Source organism: Pelophylax lessonae (genome assembly GCF_965119305.1).
Source record: "Pelophylax lessonae genome assembly, chromosome: 1".
In the NCBI taxonomy this organism is placed as follows: domain Eukaryota; kingdom Metazoa; phylum Chordata; class Amphibia; order Anura; family Ranidae; genus Pelophylax; species Pelophylax lessonae.
In genome coordinates, this window is record NC_138768.1 from 717,551,185 (window position 1) to 717,579,123 (window position 27,939).

At 42.9% G+C, this 27,939-nt stretch overlaps 2 protein-coding genes across 3 annotated transcripts in view; one reads left to right on the forward strand and one right to left on the reverse strand.

Moving 5' to 3' along the window:
• Nucleotides 1-9,734, forward strand: part of PRIMPOL (primase and DNA directed polymerase) — a gene marked incomplete at its 5' end in the record, with an annotated part of 81,809 nt that extends 72,075 nt beyond the window's left edge. For both annotated transcript variants that reach the window (XM_082267366.1, XM_082267367.1), the window contains 3 exons: nucleotides 4,113-4,195; nucleotides 4,679-4,725; nucleotides 9,382-9,734. In XM_082267366.1, the coding sequence (XP_082123492.1) occupies nucleotides 4,113-4,195; nucleotides 4,679-4,725; nucleotides 9,382-9,678 (427 nt within the window). In that variant the 3' untranslated portion in view covers nucleotides 9,679-9,734. The remainder of the gene's footprint in view (nucleotides 1-4,112; nucleotides 4,196-4,678; nucleotides 4,726-9,381) is intronic.
• Nucleotides 9,735-13,680: 3,946 nt separating this feature from the next.
• The window catches only part of LOC309563088 (caspase-7-like), an 80,543-nt gene continuing 66,284 nt past the window's right edge, over nucleotides 13,681-27,939 (reverse strand). Inside the window, exon 6 of the mRNA XM_082267400.1 lies at nucleotides 13,681-14,014. Coding sequence (XP_082123526.1) covers nucleotides 13,812-14,014 — 203 coding nt within the window. The 3' untranslated portion in view covers nucleotides 13,681-13,811. The remainder of the gene's footprint in view (nucleotides 14,015-27,939) is intronic.

The following is a 27,939-nucleotide window of genomic DNA, read 5'->3' on the forward strand; positions in this document are numbered from 1 at the left end:
ACAGATTGGGGTAGAGAGTTCCAAAGGATGGGAGAAGCTCTGGAGAAATCCTGGAGGTGAGCATGGAAGGGGTGACAAGGGAGCTAAAGAGCAGGAGGTATTGGAAGTACTGAAGAGAGCGGCTTGCTTGATATTTTGAGATCCGTTTAGGGATGTGGCTGGGGAAAGAGTTGTGGATGGCGTTGTAAACTGTTGTTAATGCTTTGAATTAGATTTGCTGGGTGAGTGGAAGCCAGTGAAGGTATGGGCAGAGAGGGGTGGAGGACACTGAAGGGTTGGTAAGGTGGATGAGTCTTGCAGCAGAATTCATTATGGACTGAAGGGGAGATAGTCTATGTAAAGGTAATCCAATGAGGAGGGAGTTGCAGTAGTCGAGGAGAGAGATTACCAGGGAGTGAATTAGAAGCTTGGTGGTGTTGTTGGTTAAAAAGGGGCATAGTCTAGAGATAAACGAAAATATACCGTAAGAGAGCCTACCTATGCCCACCCTTTCTACCTGGCTGCTCTATTCATAGAAGCTTTACTACAGCTTCTTTGAATAAGACAGGACCTAAGAATAGAGGATGGGTGGATGATCGAACGGTCCACACCACCCATTCAAAGATCCTGTTTCATTCATAGAAGCTGTAGTACAGTGCAGCTAGGCGGAAAGAGCGGGCATAGTCGGGCTCTCTATTGAAGAGAACCTATGGCAATCCCTTAATTGTATTAAACCCCACTACACTGAAATATTACAAGGGTATTGGGCAGGGAGAGAAGAAGAAAGAAAAGTAATCAGCACAAGGGACACATCCTATTGACTGTAAGTTATGTCCTTTTGTGCTGATTTTTCTGTTTTTACTTTTACCCACACTTGGGCTTTAACCATTTTTCAGTGTCCTAAACCCTTAGTGACCATGCAACCTTCCCACCCTGCATTCCCATAGCAGGCACCTTGAGACGCAAAGTCTTTGATCTTTTGTATATTACAAGGCAGTGCGTGACATAACCTGCTTTGCTGCATCCAAAGTTGGATGGAATGAGGATAACAGGTGGGGTGAAAAGAATAGGGAATAGAACCAGCATTTGTACTCTATCTGGTATCTACTTCTACAGCTGCTTAATTCATTAGTGCAGGTATCGTTTAATATTAGGCTGACCAGTCTAATGCTGGCCATGCAGGCTGAACAAGAGAAATCGCCTAATTCCCTTATCCACACTAAAAACAATGTGCATGGACAGATCGGCAGTGCCAGCTACAGTGTTCTGACACTATGCACCCATGTCTGTAAGAATACTTGAACAGTACCTGTATCTGATTGGATGCTGGTGCTGTTTGCCTGAGAATTTGCTGCCCAGTTCTCTTGACAAAAGTCAATTGAAGAAAAGCCAGCTGTTGTCGAACCGTGTGTCGCCAAAAAGGCGACCCACGGAACAGATTCAGTCCGTATATAGCCATGTTAAGATCCTCGCCAATACATTATGCCACAAAGGTGGTCAAAGCTATACAGATGTTAGAAGCCAATCAGGGCAATCTAGGTAATAGCAGAGAGTTTAAAATACTGCCAAGAACAGGTAATTCTGCTGACAAAATATATCAAAACAGGCCCCATCTGCAGCTTTTTTTGAAAAAAGTGTGCTGGCATAAATAGGGCAGTAAAAGCAGTATTGCTGATACTTAAAAGCTCTTTTGGCCCATACTTCTCATGTGGGTCAGAGTAGCGCACTTATTTCTGCACTCCTGTGACCTAGATTCAGCTGACAGCGGGCTTAAGTCTGCTGTTGGCTAACATCACAGAGCCTGACCAGCCTCTGTAGAGATCCTGATAACAATGTCAGGATCTGCCCAGATGCCTAACCAGCAGCTGGCTGAGTGTGCTGCTGAGAGCTTGGGTCCGCCGCTCTCACTTCACTGGTGTGTTGGAGGGGCAGAACAGACAGTCACTGCTCTCTGCACAATGAAGACCGAGAACTGAGTGATCAGCGGTCATATGATTGCTCAGTTCTTGGTCTTAGAGACAGCTGCAGCATCGGATCGAGCCATCTAGATAAGTATGCATGTTTATTTTTTCCAATACCACACTTCTCCTTTAAATGTACAGTAACCTTTAGCAAGGAATTATATTTTAGAATGCTGTTTTTATATGTACAGTAACTTTTAGCAATAGTAAAAAAGAGGTTTGGGGTGCACCCGCGCTATGGATAGCAACACAAGCACTGAACCAACAGTTTTAAATGCAGAGTGTGGGGATCAGATGGTTATGCTGCCTCCAACTTACCACAAGGGTAAAGAAATGTGGGGGTTTTGGGAGGTGTTGGTATGGGGCGCTACCACCTTGCACAGCGAATTACTTCGTTGTATGTGATCCAAAGTTGAAAGTGCACAGTGCTTGTTTGGTGAACAGGTGTTGTGCAAATATTAAATGTGCAATACAGTGCAGATATAAAATTAAAATTAAAATTATAAAAACGGTAGTAATCGTGTATCAATTGGATTGTACCGTGTATGTATCACTCATCGGATGTAAACAATCATATAGTGACCAGTGCAAAAAAGTGCTAAGTGCAATTTAGGTGATTTGAACAATAAATACTTTATTGTGGCCTCCTTTGAAAGAGGAAACTGACATCCGTGGTGAATATTACAAAACACTATGCAGTGTAAAGTGAGAGAGTAAAAACGCCTGTTGCGCGTGTTAGGAGTGAGAAGTGCTAATACCGTGGGTAAAGCACTTACCAAAAGTCCTCTCCCTTCTCACTCTAATATACTGTGTCTCCCTTCTCCTGATGCCTGTGAGAGCTGGTTGTTCCGTACATACAGTTGCGCTTGCATCTAGGGAGTCAGTATACAAAAGACCAAGAGAGCTTCCATTGCATAGTATAGTACAATATTGAGGGAAGAAATTAGCATCGACTCACTGTTAGGAAGTTCACCGTCAGCTTGTTTGGTGTGTCTCCAGATCCTTGCATCTTGGGGTCCTTTCACACGGGCGTTCCGTTCCGTATGTCCGTTTTTCCTCCATCTGTTTGCATATGAAAAACGGACATAATGTATGTATGTCTATGGGTTAGCGGATGACCATCCGCTGACATCCGTTTTTCATCCGTTCCGTTCAGTTCCATTTTTTGAGATGGAAGAGAACGGATGAAAAACTGATGTCAGCGGATGTCATCCACTAACGTCTGTTAGCCCATAGACAGACATACATTATGTCCGTTTTTCATCCGAAAATGGATGGAGGAAAAACGGACATACGGAACAGACCCTAAAAAGTGACATCCGTGTCCGTTTAAAAAACAAAAAAAAACAAAGTGACTGAACGGACAAAGAAAACGTAACGCCCATGTGAACGGGCAAAGAAAGCGGAACGCCCATGTGAACGGACGAAGAAAGCGGAACGCCCATGTGAAAGGAGCCTTACTTTTATTTATTTTTGTTTTTTATTTTATTAAAATAGTTTGTCCAGCTTTGTACAATTAGTCCATTATTTACTTTGAGCAATAACTCCCTTGCATTTTTTATAGTATCTTGTTTTGATTTATTTCATGATGTAGATGGCACCTAACATTTATATACTTCGTTATTACCTACGGCCTGACTTTTCCTAATTGTATATGCAGTGTTTACATCTTCTTATGATCATTTTCATTCATTGCTCACGTGGCATTATTGCAAGTTAATCTATTTTGACATTCTAATCATGTACAGTTATTAATAACAACCAGTCCTATTTTTAGCTTTCACAGATTTAAATTAGACCTGTAAAGGCCTATTTTTGATTGTTAGTGTCTTCACTTCTGTAAGAATATCGCATAACACATAACTTAGCTTTGTTCAGTTGACCATGTGCTTGTGTAAAGTATTGACATTACATGGCATTGAGCATTGATTGCTTTACTGCTATGCATGCACTGCATACATGGGAGGGGGTAAGTATTTTAATGGGGAACAGGTAATCAAAACTTTTATTTTATAAAATAATACAGCCCACAAATTATCTTTTCACATGTAGCAATGTCTACATTCACCTGAAGTGCGTGCATGTTGCTTTGCATGTTAAGCGAGCTGTATCATTTGCATGGACATTACCTGACTGTTCACTAGGATTTAATTATCGCATCTCTCTCTTTAGGCTTCTGGTAGATCTGAAGAGAGATGTTTGGTATCAGAAATGCCATGATCCAATTTGCAGGGCACAGAACTTTAAATCTGATTGTAAGTCATTTTTGTCATGTCATGTCATTTCACCTGTGTGTTTTTTTGTTTTTGTTTTTTTCTTTCACATATAATCTAGCATATTTTTATATTACAGGCATACCCCACTTTACGTACCCTCACTTTACATACACTCGCAAGTACAAACACATTGGCGTCTATGGGAAATCTTGGTCAGCCTTGTCAACCTGAACAAGATTTCCCATAGAGCTGGTGTATTTCCATGCATTGAGAAGTGAAAAGGGTATTGCTTCACTTTAAGTACATTTTCATTTTACGTACATGTTCTGGTCCCATTGTGTACCTAAACATGGGGTGTGCCTGTATTTATTATATAGATGCTATTTTGTCATTTATTATGTTTTGTATGCTACGTTTGTACCAGTTTTGTTTTTCTTTCAAGGTATAATTAAAATCATTTTTACAACAGCTCTTTTACCATATGATCATCATCATTGTTGTGTTTTTTTTTTTTTTCCATAGGTTATCCTTTACCTCCTGAAGTATGTCTTCCTTCTATTTTCAAAGAGGTATGTTAAGCCCATGTTTTAAATCACTTTGATTGCTTTCATACCTAGTCTTAGAACCTATTATTTGTATAAAATATACTATCTTGGCCAGCAAACTGCCAAAATCAATCTATTTAAAAAAGTTGTCTGGTTTAGAGCATTCCCAGCTCAGAATGTGCATGTATCAAGTGACTGTTATTTATTATGATGAGTAGAGCAGGTAAGCCCTCAGCTGTTTCCTTGCTGTGACCATCTCCTGTTTGCTCAGTGATTTCTGAAAGTGTTTGGTGTGGGAACAGTGGAGCGGTCATGTCCCCCTGGATCATAGGCGCAGTCGTGGCGGACATCGCTCCATCTCCTGTTCTACACCAGGAACCTTTTTCCTTTTTAGTCCTTAATTTTTCTTTAAAAAAAAAAAAGCCATTCAACCACTTAAGCCCGGAAGATTTTACCCCCTTCCTGACCAGGGCCTATTTTGCGATTCGGCACTGCATTGCTTTAATGGACAATTGCGCGGTGGTGCGACGCTGTACCTAAACGAATTTCACGTCCTTTTTTTTCCCACAAACAGAGCTTTCTTTTGGTGGTATTTGATCACCTGTGCGATTTTTTTTTTTTTTTTTTTTTGATCATGCGCTATAAACAAAAAAAGAGCGTCAAGTTTGCAAAAATAACATTTTTTTATATGAAATTCCCCAAAAAAAATGTAAAAATCTAAATTTTTTAACATTTTAGGCCAATTTGTTTTCTGCTACATATGTTTGGTAAAAAAAATTGCACAAAGCGTATTTTGATTGGTTTGCGCAAAAGTTATTGCATTTACTAACTAAGGCAAAGTTTTTTGTCATTTTTGTTGTTTTTTTTTTTATTAACAAGTAATGGCGGCGATCTGCGATTTTTTTTTTTTTTTTTTTTTTTTTTTTTGCGGGACTCCGACATTGCGGTGGACAGATCGGACCCTTGACTGACATTTTTGACACTTTTGGGGTTACCAGTGACATTACTACAGTAATCAGTGCTATACATATGCACTGTTACTGTAAAAATGACACTGGGAGGGAAGGGGTTAAGTGTGTCCCTAGGGGCGTGTTTCTAACTGTGATTGGATGTGGCTACTTGTGTAAGAACAGAGATCAACGGTCCTACATAGTAGAACCGTATAATCTCAATTCTTACACAGGGGAGAATGACAGGCGGCTGTGTTTACATTAGCCGCCTGCCTTTCTCCCGCTCTAATGGACGATCGCGAGTGCCCGGCGGACATCGGGTCCGCCAGGCACACGCGCAGGGGGGTCCGTGAGCGAGCGGGAGCGCTCGCTCCCCCCCCCCCCAGAGCCTCACAGGCTAGCAACGTAGACCTATGTCGCTTTGCCTGTGAGGGGCTGACTGCCGACGTAGATCTATGTTAGGCAGTCGGCAAGTGGTTAAGCAAACAAACCACATGTATTTTGCCCCTTTTTAAAGAACAACTCCAGGAAACCCTAAATCGCCATGAGAAAGAAGTGTTAACATTCAATCCTTGGAATTCTTTGCCACCTTGGCTGTCAGAGGTAGCGCTACCACTATATACAGCTTTGTGAATTGTTTGAATTGCAGCTGTCTGTTCTTTAGGAGTCTATTGGGACCGCTACAACAGTTCAGAAAGTAAAGAGCAGGCAGGTTTCCAAGGCAGGATATCTAATAAATATTGTCACAGATTAATTAATGTGAATTGTACATTACACTTAGCACCCACTGTGCTTTAGACATCTCATTATGTGTGTGTTTGCTGTTTAGATATTTTTTTATTTTGTATTAATAATTATGGCTAATTTAGAGATGCTTCTAGCCAGATTTCTGTTTTTTCCATCAGTGTTGCATCAGTTGTAGCTGCAGACCTAAAAAACACCTGTAGTATTTTGCATTGAGTTGCACTAAGGCCCCATGTTTAGTTTTTTGCCATCTATTTCACATCAAACGTAATTTATGTTATTTAGACCTGATTGCAACTGTTTTTAAGAAACCTAGTCACCAAAAAGAATTTATAATAATTGCCAGACATAAGGGCTAATAACACAAACTTTGGGCCAAGCTGGCCCAATCGAACGGTTTAAATTACAAAATGATGTGGCTGCTGGATGTGCTGTAATATACTGTAGTAGCATTAGCTACATAGAGTATGTGGCGCTGTGTTCTGGCAGCAGTGCAGGCAACTTTCCTTCTGCTGCTAGGTTTAAAGAGAGTCCACCATTCAGGAGAAGGTTTGTATTTTATCATCGGATACAAGGCTTCCTCTGATTGGCCAAGTTGAAAATCATGACATCATCCACCCGCCTGTCCACCTATCAGAGGAAGTATTGTATTCATTGATAAAAATGCAAGGCTTCTGCTGAATGGTGGAGAAGTAGTTGCCCTACTGTAGTTGCCCTACTGCTGCCAGCACTCACCCCTGCCTTCTTCATGTAGCTAATGCTATTAGAGCACAGTGATTACCTTGTTTTGTAATGTAAATAGTTTGTTTGGGTCATGGTGGCACAAAGAAACTCTTTTGCGAGACAATAAAGCTGGAAATCTACGTTAAACAACAGTTAAGAGCACATAAAAGAAAACGAAAGGCTTTGGTAATTGACAATTTTGCCTTCCTCCAGCTAACCAGAATTTTTATCAGTTATGAGCCCTAAGCAGTTGCTGACCTACTTCAGGAAATGCTGGCCGAGTCACTAAGCCAAAACAAGTTTGCAGATCAGAAAAGTCAGAAGTACTAATCGACATACTTGTTCTACATCAATGACCCAATGTATTGAGGCAGAAAGGTTAGCATGAGAGCCAGGAAACTAGCATTTTTAGATGAATATGTTAGCAATGGTAGTCCACTTATTTCTCTTGTGATATGTTTCCTTTTAGTAGCGATTCAGGTTCTTACAAATTCCCATTGCTTACCGATTTGTTTCAAAATAGTACAGTTACCTTTTGTGACCACCAGAGGGGGACATTTAACTGCGAGTTGATATGTAATTTGTCCCAGCTTAAATCCTATATAGCCAACATTTGAGGACCCCTCACCATCACACCTACAGCATATGACCAAAGGTTTCATGATGATGTATTTTAAGTGAATGGCACTGTTAATGGCCAAGCATACAATGACACTTTTTAAATACCTGTGTGCTTCTAGTCTTGTGGTGACTGTTTGGGTAATAGTTTAGGAAAGGCCCTTTTTTCCAGCAGGACTGTGCACAAAGCCAGCTATATAAAGACCTGGTTTGACCAGTTTGGTGTGGAGGAACTTGGGTTTGCAGAGAGCACTGACCTCGACCCTACGGAATTTCTTTGGGATGAATTCAAAGAAGTCGATGATCACAGCATACATTTACATTTTATAATATCAGCATTGCAACAGTAATACAAAGTATAAGCTTACTTGAAAAATCTCCTTTTATGTTGTGAGTACTGCCTCTCTGCTGGCTATCTCTTTCCACAACTTTCTGTATTCCCAGCATGCTTTGCAGCTTCTTCTCTGCTGTTTACTTTCAATTTGATGTAAGGAATACATATCCCATGGTACCTTGCTTCCTGCACGCAGTGATTTCTCCTAAAACTTCTCTCAGTATTTCTGTAGTTCATAACGCAGGCTCTGTGACATGAATGTGTGACACAGCAGTGCCTATCAACAGGGCATAGTGAATATTATGTGTCACAGAATTCAAGGAAGCAAAGGTGGGAGGATCTGTACAAAGTAAGTTTACAGACTTCAATATTGTTCAGAGTAACAAGAGTAGGCTACAAATAACTCAAATACAATGTGTAAATAAATGTGTTTTTTACATTTTTACCACAGATACATTTTAAGAATGCCAAGTACGAGCCAGGTCTCCTCATCTATCATCAGTATCTGACCTCACAAACACTTTTTGCTGATTGGACACAAGTTCCCACAGACACAAACTCCAAATTCTGTGCATAGCCTGTGCAGAAAAAAAGAAGACCGCTAGAGCGGCAAAAGGCGAGAAGGGGACAGGGCAGCTCTGTATTATTTTTGAACATAGTTGTGGAATGGGATGTCCATCAAGCTCAGTCACCCCAGTCTAAAACGTAATTGTTACTTATTTGAAAACCTTAAGGTGTTGGGCGGCATTGGCCAGTTCAATAGAAAACAGCCAACATTCGCCCCGTGTGTACTTCGACGGGCCCTGTCGAAGGGGCATGACCGAAAAAGGTCTTCCGACCAGCTCTCAGTCTGCGTTCTCAGCCAGAAGCTGAGAGCACTGACCGGAGTGGGAGTGTTCTGGCAGGGAGGGGAGGGGGGGAGCCACTGGCTTCTCCCTGTCAGAACACAATAGCACAGATAGTGAGATCGCTGTACTAACATTGGATTGTTAGTACAGTGGCTCTGACCTAAGCTTCTGGGGGCGGCCTGCATGCCAGCTTTCCTTGATCAGATTCATAAGCCCGCCACAAATCACCATAGCAAAGAAAATGGTGCTGTGCATCTCAGCCATAAAGCATCATTGCTTGTTATGGTACTGGCGGCTGGCCCAACCATACCATGGAAACTCATGAAGCAGATCCAGAACAAACTGTTTCCTGTGCTCACAGCACCGTGGTTGAGAAAAACTGGTATAGTGTAAGGAATTAAAACTGTTCTACAGTCTTTTACCAAATTCAGTCCCATACGTAAATATAAAATTTTTTTTGTAGGAAGATGAAGATTGGGGTCTTACAATGGATGAAAATGGAAACATAAAGAAGACACAACAGTTAGATACTCGTACAAAGGAACATCTGCTGGAAGAGTCAGAAGAGCAGATTGGGACTTGTAAAAGAGACTGGGATGATTGCATGGATGATGACTGTATGCTTGAAGCTGCTGAAGATGCAGAATTGGCAGATATAGCTGATCACAGTGTTGCTGAATGGAATTCGGGACACGCTGATATTCCTGATGAACTGCTATTAGAAGCCATCAACGATCATGACACCTCAGTAGAACCATAAAACACATTTTCTCAGCTTGAGGTCACAGCTGTTTGTGATTTTTGCACTGAATGATTGTTTTTTGGAGGGGCGCTGTCTGGTATCAGTAAATGGACTTTAGGATGCAGAAAGTGAAAAATTGGATCAAAGTTTGGGAAAACTCTGAACAAATATGCACTTTATAATTTATGCTTCTTTTAATAAACCTCTCCTTTTTTTTATTTTATTTTTTGTATGTGTGTTTTGCGATTTACAGAATGTTCTGTAGTAATGATATAGTAAAATGTTTAGAAAGCACACTCCAGGTATAAGGAACAGTTCATGTATATATGTACTGTAGTGAAAAGATAATCTCAAATGATACGTTTTTATACTGAAATAGTGAATTCTTGTTATTGCTACATTGTGCAAAGTTTAGATGAGTATTTGTTATTCAAAGCTAAACTCCAGTATAATAACTTTCATTTTGATGATTTGCTTAATAGCCAAAAAGGATATAAAATAATTCACTTTGTGTGCCCCAAATGCCTTTGCAGATTTTACTTTGTAAAAGTAGCAATGACCTCATCCCTGTGCTGCACATAGCCTGTGCAGAGAACAGGACCAGCAGGTTCGCTCACTACAAGCCTTTTCCAGGAAAACAAACAGGAAGGTGGCACAAAACCAGTGACCATGCACAAGGACAGGAAGCAACATTTTTATTATCCGCAACAATTTTTATTAATACAGGAAACTTCTGCACTGGGGCAAAGTACAGATATTAAGCATACTTCCTGGGCAACTTCCAAAATAAAATGGCACCTAATATTCATGATCAACCTAAAAAGAATATAAAGAATAGTGCAATATACACTTATGCAATTGCACACAGGACAAAATGTATAAAATAAATAAATAGGGTATAGAAAGAACGACACGTCAAAAAAAGCAAAGCTCAAAGTTCTAAAAAAAAATAATAGACCGCGCTCAAAAATACCAAAAAATCAATAAGCTTGTGAATAACACACATATAAGTGAAATAAGTGCTTTGAAGAAAGTCCCATATATATTAATAAAAGCTTCTCCTTTAAATATCTGAAACCAGCCATCCGTGTCTGTGGGATAGATCCTCCACCGATATCCTCATGCACAAACCGCTTACCAGATAGATTTGACCCCCATTACAGGTAGTCAAAATGGGCACTGGATCAAAAGTCTAGATCAGAAATAAACGGTTGTCCTAATGATTCCTCTCGAGGAACGTATACGATCATATGACCCCTGATGACGTCAGACGCTTGACAAAACGCATCGGGACTGGGATACGTACTACGTCACTTCCGGCTTTTGGAACGCGAAACGTCCCCTGCATGTAACCAAGCTCCAGTTTAGCTTATTCGGCTGAATGACGATCATTTTAAACTGTAGGTTACTATTGTTTTTAATAAATGATCTTTTAACAATACTACACCATGAGAAGCGTTTCTATCTCCCCACTATACATATTTGGATAACTTTTATTAATCGCTAGCTCCCATTTGTGGCCCTCCGAGTGGAATCATTAGGACAACCATTTATTCCTGATCTAGACTTTTGATCCAGTGCCCATTTTGACTACCTGTAATGGGGGTCAAATCTATCTGGTAAGCAGTTTGTGCATGAGGATATTGGTGGAGGATCTTTCTATCCCACAGACACAGGTGGCTGGATTCTGATATTTAAAGGAGAAGCTTTTAATATAAAGTCAGCCATAAATATTGGGACATCAACACAATTCTAATCTTAATGGCTCTATACACCACCACAATGGATTTGAAATGAAACAAACAAGATTTGCTTTAACTGCAGACTTTCAGCTTTAATTTGAGGATATTTACATCCAAATCAGGTGAACGGTGTAGGAATTACAACAGTTTGTATATGTGCCTCCCACTTTTTAAGGGACCAAAAGTAATGGGACAGATTAACAATCATAAATCAAACTTTCATTTTTTTAATACTTGAAACCTTTGCAGTCAATTACAGCCTGAAGTCTGGAACGCATAGACATCACCAGACGCTGGGTTTCATCCCTGGTGATGCTCTGCCAGGTCTCTACTGCAACTGTCTTCAGTTCCTGCTTGTTCTTGGGGCATTTTCCCTTCAGTTGTGTCTTCAGCAAGTGAAATGCATGCTCAATCGGATTCAGGTCAGGTGATTGACTTGGCCATTGCAAAACATTCCACTTGTTTCCCTTAAAAAACTCTTTGGTTGCTTTTGCAGTATGTTTCGGGTCTTTGTCCATCTGCACTGTGAAGCGCAGTCCAATGAGTTCTGAAGCATTTGGCTGAATATGAGCAGATAATATTGTCCGAAACACTTCAGAATTCATCCTGCTGCTTTTGTCAGCAGTCACATTATCATTAATTACAAGAGAACCAGTTCCATTGGCACATGCCCACACCATGACACTACTACCACCATGCTTCACTGATGAGGTGGTATGCTTTGGATCATGAGCATTTCTTTTCCTTATCCATACTCTTCTCTTCCCATCACTCTGGTACAAGTTGATCTTGGTCTCATCTGTCCATAGGATGCTGTTCCAGAACTGTGAAGGCTTTTTTAGATGTTGTTTACTCTAATCTGGCCTTCCTGTTTTTGAGGCTCACCAATGGTTTACATCTTGTGGTAAACCCTCTGTATTCACTCTGGTGACGTCTTCTCTTGATTGTTGACTTTGACACACATACACCTACCTCCTGGAGAGTGTTCTTGATCTGGCCAACTGTTGTGAAGAGTGTTTTCTTCACCAGGGAAAGAATTCTTCGGTCATCCACCACAGTTTTTTTCTGTGGTCTTGCAGATTTTTTGGTGTTGCTGAGCTCACCGGTGCATTCTTTCTTTTTAAGGATGTTCCAAACAGTTGATTTGGCCAGAACTTATGTTTTTGCTATCTCTCTGATGGGTTTGTTTTGGTTTTTTTTCAGCCTAATGATGGCTTGCTTCACTGATAGTGACAGCTCTTTGGATCTCATATTGAGAGTTGACAGCAACAGATTCCAAATGCAAATAGCACACTTGAAATGAACTCTGGACCTTTTATCTGCTCCTTGTAAATGGGATAATGAGGAAATAACACACACCTGGTCATGAAACAGTTGAGCAGCCAATTGTCCCATTACTTTTGGTCCCTTAAAAAGTGAGAGGCACATATACAAACTGTTGTAATTCCTACACCTTTCACCTGATTTGGATGTATATACCCTCAAATTAAAGCTGAAAGTCTGCAGTAAAGCACATCATGTTTATTTCATTTCAAATCCATTATAGAGCCAAAAAGATTAGAATTGTGTCGATGTCCCAATATTTATGGATCAGACTGTATGCGTCCCCAAGTAACGGATATGGGAATCTGTCCATTTGAAACTGAAGAGAGTACCAAACTTCTTTTGGCTGGCAAATGTGCATGGGCATCCAATTAAAGTGAATAGGCTGCCCTATGCACGACATGCTGAAACGTGTGTAAATTGCATTTTAAAAATCAGGAGCGAGAACACTATGTGCGATTTGAATGGCGCTAAGGGAGGAAGCTAATATCAAGCCAGATTTAGGTACTTATTGCAGTTTTATGTTAAAAAAAAAAAAGAGGTGATCGTTACACTTTTTTGTGTGTTTTTTTTTTTTCCAGTGTTTAGATAAGTATCCATGGAAAATGTGGTGTTTACTTATTTTAAGAATATCATGAAACCGTAATGGCTGGAGTTTAGACTGAAAATGGAATGTTCATGAAAAAACCATAGTAACAGACAATGCTGCTTCAATGTTTTACTATACTGTATCCTGTTTGTTACGTTACTATATGTTGTTCTGGGTAAATAGCAATGTTACGAATAAGCTCTAAACAGACTATACTTAGACACATAATAACTGCTTGGATTTTGATATATGTATGATCATTCTGTGTACTCTTGTGCTTTTCGTAAAAATAAAAAAGACGATATATATATATATATATATATATATATATATATAAAGAATATCATGAAACAAAACAAAGCCTGATATTAAATATTTTTTTTATTCGTAACCAATATCACAAATGGTTCCTTCAGTAACAGCATGGCAAAACGGTTCAGTTTGGGTTATTTTCTTAATGATATAATGAAAAAGATTGCTCATGGGTGTTTTTTCTCTTACAGATAGAGATCTTTAGTAAGTTTGCTGACAATACAAGGCATTTCTTTGTTTCCATTTGCTTCATATGTAAATGCAACATCATGGTTTACACGTGTTAAAATCTGCATCAGCTCATACTTCTTCCCATACTTTTCTAGCATCTTACACAGTGACTGAATAAACCAGGAGCCATATTCTGTCCTTCTCCATGCCACATAACCTTCAGAGAGAGAAAAAGCATAGAGGTCATTGAATCTGTTTTGTATTCATGTGAAACAGAAATGAATAATTATATTTTTAATAACCACTTCCCCTTGCCATACCCTGCACCTAAGATTATTAGAAAACATTAAAAAAATCAGACTTCCAATCAGAGCCTCCATTTCACCAGCCAGCTCACCGACATCATTCTGTCTCAGTCATTTCATGTTCTACCTTGACACCTTTTAGCTCACAAGAGTCAATTTACCCAGAAATGAAGTTTCAGTTTCTGATACCTGTTTGCCATTATGAGGGGTCCCATGGATTTTGTATTTGTTATATTATAAAGAATGCAGCAGGAAATACTTTAACACACACAGTGGCGTGTATTTCATTGTGTAATTGTCTTGTATATATATATATTATATATATACTTTCTTTATTATGGTCAGGACTGAACAATATCATTTTTTTTATTTTTGCGTTTTTTTTAGTCAGGTGAAAAATAAATATTGCATATACTTGTACTGTGTATGTATATACTGTGTGTATATATATATATATATATATATATATATATATATATATATATATATATATATATATATTTATATATTCTTTATTTTAATTTTTGTAGAAGGAGGTAAAGTATGTTTATGCTCATGTCAACAAAATATCAGTGCATACATATAAAAAGGATGGCATAATAGAGAAGTTGACTATAGCGCCATAGTTTGCCTTCAAAATACTGCAAACTGAGAATAAACTGTCAGATTAAACATCCTTCTGGGTCATCTACATATACCTGACAACCAGTAGAATGTCCTGTCCTTCATTGCAAAGCATGGGGTCAGGGAAATAAAAGATGCTACAGATTGGTGTAGAAACAGTAAGGGGGGGGGGGGGGGGGGAGAAAAGAGGTTAAAAAAGAGGGGTTAATGGGGGGGGGGGGAGTGTAGAAAGTTTGTTTACTTTAAGTATGCATAGAATCAAGGCACAGGGAAAAAAAAAAAAAAAAACTCCCATTGTCCTAATACTTATTGGCATATATATATTTCATATTTCGATATGGAGCCAGCAGGTGGCATTCTGAGCTCCTTTTCACATGTTTTTAAAGCTCTCCCTCAAGTATAACTAAAGGTAAAACTTTTTCCTGGTGTTTTTATGGCAGCATACCCCCAATAGAGTTCCGCCTTGGACTCCTCTCTTAATACCAGTGAATAGCATAAAAGAAAAGACAAGGATGTCCGTAGCTTTCTCTATCGCCTATTGACAGACGCAGCTCTTATGCTTCTTATAACATAGGGTTATGCTGCTCCCTACAGGAGTAGTACTAGGCAGGAAAAAATTCACTGACACGCCTACAGGGGCTGGCCTTCAAGGCATAACCCCACACACACTCTGCCACAAGCCAGTTTCTTGCTGTCTAGTGAAGGAGTAGGACCTAGGTTACCTGCTGGGACTTTGGTCTGTTTTTTTGTTCTTTTAAGAATTGTTCTATTTATTTCTCTTTACTCACTAATGCTAGCTAGTGTCTGGGGGGATCCTCCTGGTGAACTACAAGCAACAGCCGGCTGAGGTTTTCACACTGGATAATATAGATCCTTACAGTCTCCCAGCCTGGCCAATGAGCATGAGCAGGTTATAGTCCCGCACTAGGCCTTGCCGCGACAGAGCCCCTGTGGACGGGGACAAGCCTGTGAGTGGGTGTCTCGCCAAGACAAATCGACCTGGAACACCCTGAGTCGCAGCGTACCCCTCAGCTGGCAGCACCCCCACTCAGGGTGGGAGGTGGTCTGTCCGGAGCGGAGCCCACCCGGTCCATGGTATGGTGAGTAAACTGAGACCCCCATGTCCCTAGTGGCCTCCAGGGGGGGTTGTGAGCCCATGCCTGGGGTTAATAGGACCCTGTTTTCCTAAAAGATCCCCCCGGCCTATCAGGATCCCGGCCCTGCCCTCCCTGCTCCCGCATAATCCTTTATTCGGCTCCCGGTGCCCAGGGGGGGGGGGGTATAAAGCAGTACCTTATCCTGTTTAGGTAGATCCCTGGTGTGGCCTTGTATCTGGGTCCTGACCGTATGGCAGTGTTCAGCCGCCATCTTTGGTGTGGGCATCGGCTCCCTGTGTGTGAGGTGATGTGGCCATTTTCCCTGGGCTTCCTATGCAGTTGTATTGGTGCCATTTTGTTGTACCCTGGAGCTTCACAGGCAGTCCGGCCTCTTGTAGATTGATGTCACTTCCTGTTATATCGCTTCCTGTGCTCAGTTCTCCATGCTGAAGACGTTGCTGGTTCCTCTGTGAGGTGATACAGTATGGGGGTCATTTCTTGGCATTCCCTGCGCACTCTGCTACCTGCCGCTGTTTAAAGGGTAACTCAGAGTACAGCGCAATGGGGCGGTGCAAACCGCAATTGCGAATTTAAAGGGGCAGTGCACGTTTTTTTTGCCACATTGCAAAATGGAGTCCCAGGAGGTAATTTCTCCATCAGACCCCCTCAGTGCGACTGCCTTTATGTCCGGCTCACAGTCCATAATGTTTTTTTCGGCAGCATTGGAAAGTCTGGCATCAAAGGTTGATCTTGTCCTGAAACATGTTGCTAAACCAAAAACGGCCGCTGCCTTTTCTGTCTTCTGACTCAGAGACTGATATGGTTGCCACGGACCACCCCCTCCCTAAAGAATCCCTGTCCTTGCATTCGGATGGCGAAGAGGACCTGTCCTCCCCACCCGCAGAGTGGGAACACGCTATGGTGGAAGCACTGATTTGTTCAGTAAGGGAAACTATACAATTGACTGATGAGCCCACACAGTCAGGAACGCAGGTAGTTTTGGCTCCTGCAAAGCCCAGAAATTGGGTCAGGTGTTTCCTTGTCCCGAAGCCTTTCACGATATTGTGAATGGACAATGGCGGGGGGCAAAAGCACTTTAAACACGGTTATCCTTTTGATGACATGGTCTCAAACTGCTGGACGGTGCCACCTAGGGTGGACCACCCTGTTTCCAGGTTTAATAAATCTACTGTGTGTCACGTACCTGGTCCTGAAGCCAAAATGCTGAGAGGGCTCTCCTTGCGGCTGAGTGCTCGGTGTCCCTGAAGGTGGTAACAGGAAGCACGAAGCCCAAAGTAGCAGGGATTGCCAGCTGTGCCCCGGATGTGGGTTGGTGGTAGGTAGATCTCTCTGCAGGTGAACACCAGAGGAGGTGAGCGCTAGGACCCAGGAGTGCTGTGGAAGTTGCAGACTGCACACGGCTGGAAGTAGTTTGCAATGGAGAGTGCAGCTGGCAGGATCAACAGGTAAGTACTGGAGGCAGGTTCTGCAGGCTGGGTACAGCAGGTGGGCACCAAGGCAGATCACAGCAGACAAGGCACAGCTGAAGGCGTAGTCGGGGACAGAAGCAGAAGTCAGTAAGCCAGTGGTCAGCAGATCAGATAGCAGAGTCGTGGTTAGGCAAACCGGGACATACACAGGGCAGATGACAAGAGAGGATCCGTGAACAATCCGAGGTCAGAGCTGGGAGCGAGGCAAGAGGAATCCAAGAACAAGCCGGGTTGACAACAGGTGATCAGAAGCAGCAGCAAACACAGGAACAGGAAGCTGAAGACCAGTCAGCAATGTTCATGTGCCACAAATATCCTTTTAAAGGCCAGAGGGTGCTGGAATCGGACGTCCACTTTGTGCGCCAGCACGCCCTAGCAAACGCGCGTTAGCAATACGTTTGTGCGTATTCATGCGGGCGCGGTCATGTTGAGAACTGGCTAATGTGCCAGGTCTATGAGTGATTATTCTCCGGCTAGTTCCCTGACAGTGCCCCCCCCCCCTTATGGGCAGCCTCCGGATGCCCAAACGTGACACCTTGTCAGGGTTTCTGTTGAAGAATTCTTGCAGAAACCTGGGGGCGTCCCCTTAACAAGATACTGAATATGTCTTCCTCGCTTTCTACAGTCCAGTATTGCTTCCACCTCAAATTCGGGTTCCTCCCCAATAGTAACTGGAGGTGGCGGTGGGTCCTCCCTTCCTGGGAAACGATCTGGAACAGCAGGTTTAAGAAGAGACACATGGAAGACTGGGTGGATTTTGTAAGATTGCGGAAGAGAAAGTTCGAAAGCCACAGGATTGATCATTCTTTTAATTCCAAAAGGTCCGATGAACCTTGGTCCCAGCTTACGAGAAGGACAGGGGAGTTTTAGGTTGGCCGTAGACAGCCAGACTCTGTCACCAACCTTGAAGGCCGGGTTCTCCCTTCTCTTCTTATCATAATTCCTTTTATAGTCATCCTGGGCCTTTTGTATTGCCTCCTGCAGGGTCTGGTAATTCGTAAAGATGGAGGTTAATCTATCTTGTACTGCGGGAAAATCAGTTTCTGGCAGAGAATCTGGAAAAAAGCATGGATGAAAGCCATAGTTAGCCCAGAATGGGGTTTGGTTGGTGGCCACGTGCACTGAGTTATTGTAGGCAAATTCAGCACAGGGGAGCAGAGATACCCAGTTGTTCTGCTCTAAGGTCTGGTTGGTCCTCTCTGTCTGACCATTGCTTTGTGGGTGGTAGGCTGAGGACAAGCAGACATCAATATTTAAAGCTTTGCAAAGGGTTCTCCAGAATTTGGAGATGAATTGCACACCTCTGTCTGATACAATGCTTCTGGGCAAGCCGTGAAGTCTCACTACTTCTTTAATAAAAGCCTGAGCCGTGTCTGTGGCCGAAGGTGTGCCCACCATAGGCACAAAATGCCACATCTTAGATAATCGATCAATGACTACAAAGATAGATGTGAATCTCTCAGCAGGATCCAGAAATTCTCTAAAGATGTCATTTACAAGGTGTTGGAAAGTGGTTGGGGCATTGCAAAGTCCAAAAGGTATTCAAAATGTCCGAAACGGGTTCGGAAGGCCGTTTTCCACTCGCGCCTTCTCTAACTCGGACTAAGTTGTATGCACCTCGTAGATCCAGTTCAGTAAAAACTCGAGCAGCTCGAAATCGTTGAAACAGTTCTGGTATGAGAGGTAGCGGTTCTTGATGGTAATTTTATTTAATTCCCTGTAATCTACACAAGGTCTAAGTGTATGATCCTTCTTTTGAACAAAGAAGATTCTTGCTCCTGCAGGGGAAGAGGATGGACGGATAAATCCTTTTTCCAGATTCTCGTTTATGTAGAGTCGTAAAGCCTCCAGCTCTATTTCTGATAATGGGAAAATCCGACCAAAAGGAATTTCTGCACCTGGAAGTAGCTGAATAGGACAGTCATAAGAGCGATGAGGTGGCAACACATCGGCTTTCTTCTTATCGAACACATCCAGGAAGTCTGGTAGGCACATACTGACCGATATCTGAGACTGCCTGAACAGTCAGGCAGCTGGGAGAGTCCAATGGTTCAGCGAAACAATGCTGTTGGCAGTAGGCTGAAGAGAACGTGATCTCCCCTTTAGACCAGTCAATCTTGGGATTATGGGCCCGCAACCAGGGAATGCCGAGTATTACCGGAAACAAGGGGGAGTAGAGGACATTGAAACATAGGAACTCTTGATGTCCAGAGTCAGTAGACGTTAGAAATGTTTCAGTTTCTTGGGTAATGGGCCCCGACTTGGGAATAGTGCCATCTGCCAAGTGAACAGTAAGACTCAGTCTTTTAGGTCTAAGCGGAATCCGTAATTTCTTAGCTAATGTAAGATCGAGAAAACAACTGCAGGCGCCTGAATCAACTATGGCTAAGAATTTGACTTCCCCTTCTGCCACTTGCAGTGAGACAGGCAAGATGATATGAGCGGGGGAGGATCCAGTGACCGAGGCATATGTGGGACGAGAGGACAGGAACTTACTGGGTTTTTTACAGGGCAGTTTCAAAGAAAATGTCCAGTACCGCCACAGTATAGACAAAGGTTGGCTTGCCGCCGGCGGATCCTCTCTTCAGGGGTCAGGGAGGGCCGCAACAGGCCGAACTGCATGGGTGTAGTGGTGGTTACTGGAGGTTTGTAAGATTGAGTCCGTTCAAATCGCCGCTCCCGTAATCGGCAGTCAAGCTGTATAGCCAACTGTATAAGGCGTTCAAGGGTAGTGGGAGCTTCCACCCGAGCCAGTTCATCTTTGAGCACCTCGGACAGACCAAGCCGGAAATGGTACTTGAGTGTTGCTTCATTCCAGTCTGTATCTGCTGACCATTTGCGGAATTCAACCGTATAGTCCTCTACAGGCCGGTTCCCTTGCTGAAGTGTGTGCAGGGCCGCTTCGGCCGAAGCCATTCGCTGGGGGTCATCATAGAGCTGTGCCATGGCTCCAAAAATGGCTGAAACTGAGTCTAGGACCGGGTTACTTTGTTCCAAAAGATGATGGGCCCAGGATTGAGGTTCTTCTGTGAGCAAGGAGATGATGAAACCGACTTTGACAGTTTCAAGGGAGAAAGTCCGTGGCTGCAGAGCTAGGTATAACTGACAAGCATTTTTAAACGCTCTGAATTTTCTTCGGTCCCCGGAGAAACGTTCGGGAATGGGGACTCTTGGTTCAGGTGGAGGTACCACTACCGTGGGTATGACAGCGGTGCGTTCAAGAACAGCAGAGGCTGGAGCAGAGACCTCATGTGCGGTATTCTGGTAAGCAGAAGAGGACGTAGAGGGTATGCTGTGCAGGCGACATTCTAGTTGCATATAGTCTTCGTGTAGATTCTGTATGGCTAGTGTGAGGGCTGTAACTTGTTGGCATAAAGCCTCTAGCGGAGACGCACCTCTGTCCGCTTCAGACATCTTATGGCTGACTGGTACTGTCACGTACCTGGTCCTGAAGCCGAAATTCTGAGAGGGCTCTCCTTGCGGCTGACAGGAATCTGGTGTCACATGATCTAGAACACTGCAGCCAGGAGCTGGAGAATCTCTCTGTTCTTTTCCATCCCCCTGTAGTGTAGCAGGCTGGGCTGGGCTTAGCTCTCTCCCTCCAATCTACATCACCAGATTCCTGAAGGCATTGTCGTAACGCGTATGGGGGTAAGGCCTGCGGACCTGACGCTACATCTCTTCCTAGTCTGACAAGCGCGCACTGCCGAGTGCCTCCTTTGTGAGTACAGCTATTGTTTGCCTAATAAATCTTTAAAGCTTCTGAAACAGAGAGCACTAGATCTGCTTTTATTTATTTCCATATATGCCATATTGTGCCTGGTGGTGAGAGGCTGGACATAGCCTCCCTGGCTGGCTGGAATTTGTCTCCTCATTGAGGATAACAGGCTGGTAATGACCCGTGTATCCAGGTCTATCATTAAGGTGAGAGGCCATTTCATATGGTGAAGCGATTCTGTCACTCACTGAGGTGTTTTGCAACTGGGAGCAGGATTTATTGAATAGACACTTTTTTTTTTGGTTTGCACTGTTGATCTGCATCATTAAGGACTTATTTATGGACACTTTGATTTATACACTATTTTATTTGCACAGCTATCCTCTTTATATATTTCACAGTTTATTTATCTGGCGCATCACTATTATAGGTTTTATTGACACCAGAGGTATCTCTGTTTTGCGGTGGCGGAGGAGCACTTTCAGTTTGCGGCGTTACCCTTTGGTCTTACCTCCGCTCCCAGAGTCTTCACCACGGTTTTGGCCCCAGTGTTGGTGTTGCTGCGCAAAAGAGGGATTGCGATCCTAGGATATCTGGACGATCTCCTGTTGAGAGTAAACTCTCACCCAGCCTTTTTGGGTGATCTGTCAACCAAGGTTCAGACCCTTCAAGAGTTAGGATGGATCATTAACTTCAAATAACCTGCACTGACCCCATCGGTGCGACTGGATTACCTGGGACTAACTCTGGACTCCTCCGTGGTGAGGGTCCTTCTTCCAGGGGACAAACTTCAGAAGTTGCAGGGAGAGATCTAATTGCTGCTGGAAAGCGATCTCTCTTCTCTACGGACATGCATGAGAGCCATGAGTCTGATGGTGTCGACCTTCAAGGCGTTCTTATTCAGTCAGTGTCATTCCAGGCCTCTGCAAAATGATATCCTTGTCAAGTACAAGGATCTACAGTCAGACAGAATGATAAGTTTGTGCCGCCTCACAAGGTCAACGCTCTGTTGATGGCTTTAGTCGCCTGCCCTGAGTCAGGGCAATTCCTTTCTACTGCTGCTGTGGACGGTGGTCACCACGGATGCCAGCCTGTCGGGCTGGGGCAGGGTGCTGGACAACCCCTGTACCCAGGGAATCTGGTCGACAGAGGAGTCTTCTTTACCAATCAATGTTCTGGTACTCAGAGCAATCAAGATTTGTCTGATCTATGGACAAATCGACTGCTCGGTCTCCCAGTTCGGATCCAATCGGACAATGCCACGGCTGTGGCCTACATCAATCATCAAAGGGGCACAAAGAGTGCCCGGGCAGCCCAGGAGGTGGCCAAGATTCTGACGTGCACAGAAGGATAGGTTCTGGCTCTCTCTGCAGTTCACATTCTGGGAGTGGAGAATTGGCAAGCGGATTACCCAATGTTGTCAGGTTCTGGATCACAGGGCATGATCCCTTCATCCAGAGGTATTTTGTCTCCTGTGTGTCCGTTGGGGGACGCCGGAGGTCGACCTGTTTGCGTCTCGGCTACACAAAGAGGTGCAAAGGTTCATGGCCAGAGCTCGAGATCCTCTGGCTGATGCCACAGGCACATTGGTAGCTCCTTGAATCCAGTATCTGCTGATTTATGCCTTCCCTCCGATACGGCTGTTGTCGAGGTTTCTCCACAGGATGGCAGTGGAGAATGTTCCGGTAATTCTGGTGGCTCCAGACTGGCCTCGTCGGTCTTGATACGCAGACCTGGTAAAGATGTGCCTCCCTGGCGGTTGCCTTTGAGAGAAGACCTGCTGTCTCAGGGGCCGATCTCCCATCCTGCTTTACGGGCACGGGCTTTAACCGCTTCCATACAGAGCAGTTAGACCCCCTTCCTGCCCAGACCAATTTTCAGCTTTCAGCACTCTCACACTTTGAATGACAATTGCTCAGTCATGCTACACTGTAACCAAACAAAATTTTTATCATTTTTTTCACACAAATAGAGCTTTCTTTTGGTGGTATTTGATCACAACTGGGGTTTTTTTTTTTCGTGATATAAGCAAAAAAAGAGCAAAAATTTTGCAAAAAAAAACACTTTTTTTTAGTTTCTATTATAAAATTTTGCAAAAAATTAATTTTTCTTCATACATTTGTGCCAAAATATATACTGCTACATATCTCTGGTAAAATTAACCCAAATTAGTGTATATTATTTAGTCTGTGTGAAAGTTGAGTCTAGAAGCTATGGTACCAATTACTGAAAATTGATCACACCAGATGTACTGATGGCCTATCTCCTTTCTTGAGGCCCTGAAATGTCAGGACAGTACAAATACCCCCCAAATGACCCCTTTTTGTAAAGTAGACAGTCCAATGTATTAAGTAAGAGGCATGGTGAGTTTTTTGAAGTTATAATTTTTTCCCACAATTCTTGGGAAAATGAAGAAAACATTTTTTTTTCCCAAAACGTTGTCAATTTATAAGCTATTTCTAACACATAACATGTACACAGCAAAAATGACACCCCAAAATTCATTCTGCTACTCCTTCTGAGTATAGTGATGCCACATGTGTGAGACTTTTACACAGCCTGGCCACAAAAAGAGACTCCACGTCCAAGTAGCACCATAAGGCGTTTTAGGAGCATAAATACACATAAAACTTTCTTACTACCTATCACACTTTTCAAGGCCCTAGAGCACCAATACAATGGAAAAGTCCACAAAATGACCCCATTTTGGAAAGCAAACACTCCAACGTATATTCTATGAGGCATTATGGGTCCTTTGAACATGTCATTTTTTTCCACAAGTTTTTGGAAAATGTGGGAAAAAAATAAAAACTTTTTTTTTTTACACAAAGTTGTCAATTTATAGGATATTCCTAACACATAGCATGTACATAGCAAAAATGACACCCCAAAATACATTCTGCCACTCCTCCTGAGTATGGCAATACCACATGTGTGAGACTTTTTCACAGCCTAGCCATATAGAGGGGCCCAACACTGTTTACATATGTGGGCGGGGTTTCCGTATGCGTTCGCTTCTGCGCGCGAGCTCGCGGGGACAGGGCGCTTTAATTTTTTTTTTTTTACTATTTATTTTATTTATTATTTTTTATTTTTACACTGTTTTTTTAAAAAAAAAAAATTGATCATTTTTATTTCTATTACAAGAAATGTAAACATTACTTGTAATAGAAAAAGGCACGACAGGACCTCTTTTTTGTGAGATCTGGGGTCAAAAAGTCCTCAGATCTCACAAGTACACTAAAAGATAGAAAAAATAAAAAAAAAATAAAAAAAAATTAAATAAAATGAAAAAAAAAAAAGGGACCTTTAAACTGGTTGCTAGGCAACTACGTTTGCCGTAGCTCCGTTCCTCCAAGACCATAGAGTCGAGTGAGGGCAAGCTTGCCCTCACTCGACATCCTGTCTGTGAGGATCTGGGACCGGATCGTTTTCCCCGCTGCCGGCGGGTCCGGTAAGCGGGGAAAAGGACCAGAATGCGGCGGGAGGGGGGGGGCACCTCTTCCGCTACCCCGGAAGGGTGATCCCACGGCGAATCCGCCGCTGGGACCACCCTTATCGGAAAGCCAACCGTCCACCGTTTAAAAAAATACCAGGGTTATGGCAGCTATCTGCTGCCATAACACCGGTATTTAGGTTTAAACGGAGGACGTATATAAACCTTTATGGACTTAGACATGGTGGCTGTATGAAGGGTGACAGGTACTCGGGTACTTTGCTGGGCAGGTGACAGGTACTCTGGTACTGATGAGCAAGTGGCAGGTACTCGAGTACTCCGATAGGCAGGTGACAGGTACTCGGGTACTCTTATGGGCAGGTGACAGGCAGGTGATAGGTACTGATGAGTAGTACTGATACTGATAAGTGATACTGATATGGTACTGATGGGTACGGATGATCAGTACTGATACTAATAGGTGATAGGTACTGATGGGTACTGATGAGTACTGATGAGTAGTGATGGGTACTGATGAGCAGGTGGCAAGTACTCGGGATACTTCAGGTGTCAGGTACTCTGATGAGCAGGTGGAAGGTACTCGGGTACTCTGTTGGGTAGGTGACAGGTACTTGGGTACTCTGATGGGTAGGTGACAGGTACTCGGGTACTCCGATGACGGGTACTCGGGTACTCCGGTGACGGGTACTCAAAGTACCAGAGTACCTGTCATCAGAGTACCCGAGTACCTGTCATCAGAGTACCCGAGTACCTGTCATCAGAGTACCCGAGTGTAAGATTCTGGTACCTTTGGTACCCTTATTTACCATTTTCCTTTTAAAACATTGCGTCCCACCTTTCTAGTTAGGTGGAACGCATACACCTTTAAGACGGATGACGTCATCGCTGAGCACCGCTGAGCGGCTATTTCAATCGCCAGCATTCTCTCTCACGTTGTTCGTTCAATGTGTGTCTACATGCTCACAAGCCTTGTCTTGCTGTCGGAACCTCCAGCTATTTGCCTTTACCTGGAACAGACCGGAACCTCGCATCTGATCCCGTATCTCGCTACCGGATCACTCCCTCACTACTGGACCCCTCTACTTACTAAACCTTACTAGTGATAAGTACCCCACAGGGGAATCCTCCATACTAACTTACACTATCATCTTCTGCACATTAAGGACTGTTACTATCTATGCATACTAATTCTACCATCTGCACTGTTACATAGATTGCTAGCTCTTGAGTCTACTACCATCTATCCTTGCACTGGGTTAGTCTATCCTGTCTATGTCATCTGCTGTCCTTACCACCTGTTACCATACATGATTACTAACCTATCTGCATTCTACCTATTACCATCCACTACTCTCCTGAACATTACTATCAAGTGCTTACCATTACTGTCACTGCTCACACCTGTCCCTTCAGCACATCACCTCCATACTGTCATATACATCCTATCACTCCAGGAACATCTTATTGAGTGTGTGTATATCTGTATGCTGAAGCAGACAGGCCCACAGTGATGAGTCTGGAGAGTTGGATCTGGTATTCCAACACATCTCTACATGACTACTGAGTGGAGATTCTGCAGCTGCAAATCCAGCTTACAATAAAAACGCAGGAGCGTTACAGATTGAACGAACCATAAAAAAAAAAAAAATGGATTCAGCAGAATTACCCACTCAAGTGACACAATTAACACAACAAGTAAATGCATTAATACTTGCTCTTACTGAAGTAAAAGAAGACAATCAGACTCTGAGACAGCAGGTAACCCGTCTTTTCCAGCTTACTGCTGCTCAGCCCCCTGAACCCAAAATAAACCCTCCTCTAGTGTTTACAGGTGATCGGAAAAAATTTAGTGAATTCAAAAACGCATGTCAATTGTTTTTTTTGCTAAAACCTCGTACTTACCCTACTGATCAAATTAAAGTCTGTACCGTCATTTCATACTTAACGGGTGATCCACGGGCCTGGGCAGACTCTCTCTTTGAGAAAAATGATCAGCTTCTCAACTCCTATCCTTTATTCCTAGCGGAACTCGCTAGTTTATATGATGACCCCAATAGGCAGAGTACTGCTGATATCCAATTGAGGGCTTTAAAACAAGGAAGGAGACCTGTAGAAGACTTTGTAGCAGAGTTCAAAAGATGGACCCTTGATTCAGGGTGGAATGATACATCTCTGCGAACTCAGTTCCGACTCGGGTTGTCAGAAGCCGTTAAAGACGAGCTCGCCCGAGCGGATTTACCTGGCACTTTGGATGCCTTAATACAACTCAGTATCAACATTGACAGGCGACTGCGAGAAAGAAAGGCTGAGAAAATGGGAATGCCATTGTCTAGTCCTTCTCGGATTTCGGCCGTTGACCCTACCCCTATGGAGGTAGGAACCATACGCCCACCTTTATCAACTACTGAACGAGTCAGGAGAAGATCCAGTAATCTCTGCATGTACTGCGCATCCCCGGATCATTCGATAAGCGTCTGTCCCCTTGTCCGCAAAAAAGAGGGTGAGTGTTCACATTTCTTGCTAGGGGGATTAACGACTTCCTTTTCTAAACCTTATCTCTTTGTTCATTTAACATTACAGTGGGACCAGACTAGGATTACTACCAAGGCTATGATCGACACAGGATCTTGTGGGAACTATATCGATACACGTTTTGTTACCTTAAATAAAATACCTATTATTTCAAAACCTAAACCTGTTTCTGTTAGTTTCATTAACGGTATCCCGCTATCTTCTGGTCCAATCACCAATCAGACACAAGCACTCCTTGTTACTGCTAACGAGTCTCATATGGAGACCACCTCCTTTGATATACTATCTTCACCCCATTTTCCCATTATTTTGGGACTCCCCTGGTTACACACACATCAACCAATCATAGATTGGAAAAGACGGACTTTAACTTTCCCTTCTCACTATTGTGAGATTACGTGTAACCTCCCATCTTATGGAAAGATCCTGTCTGTGGTGTCAGACGAGATTGCACCACTATGCTATCAGGATCTGTCTGAAGTATTCCTTGAGAAAAATGCTCAAGTGTTGCCTCCCCATAGGGATTATGATTTCACTATTGATCTACTCCCTAACAGCAAATTGCCTTTCGGTCATGTTTATCCTCTTTCACAGGATGAACTCTCTAATCTCAAGGAATACTTGGATGAGAATTTGACAAAAGGGTTCATCAGACCCTCTACTTCTTCCACAGCTGCAGGACTTTTCTTTGTCCGCAATAAGGATTTAAGTCTTAGGCCTATTATCGATTATAGGCAATTAAATACCATTATAATAAAGGATCGCTATCCTTTACCGCTCATCCCTGAACTCATTGAACAAGTGCGTGGGGCTACTTACTTCTCTAAATTAGACCTAAAAGGGGCATACAACCTAATCCGAATCCGTGACGGAGATGAGTGGAAAACAGCATTCAGAACCAGATACGGATTATTCGAAT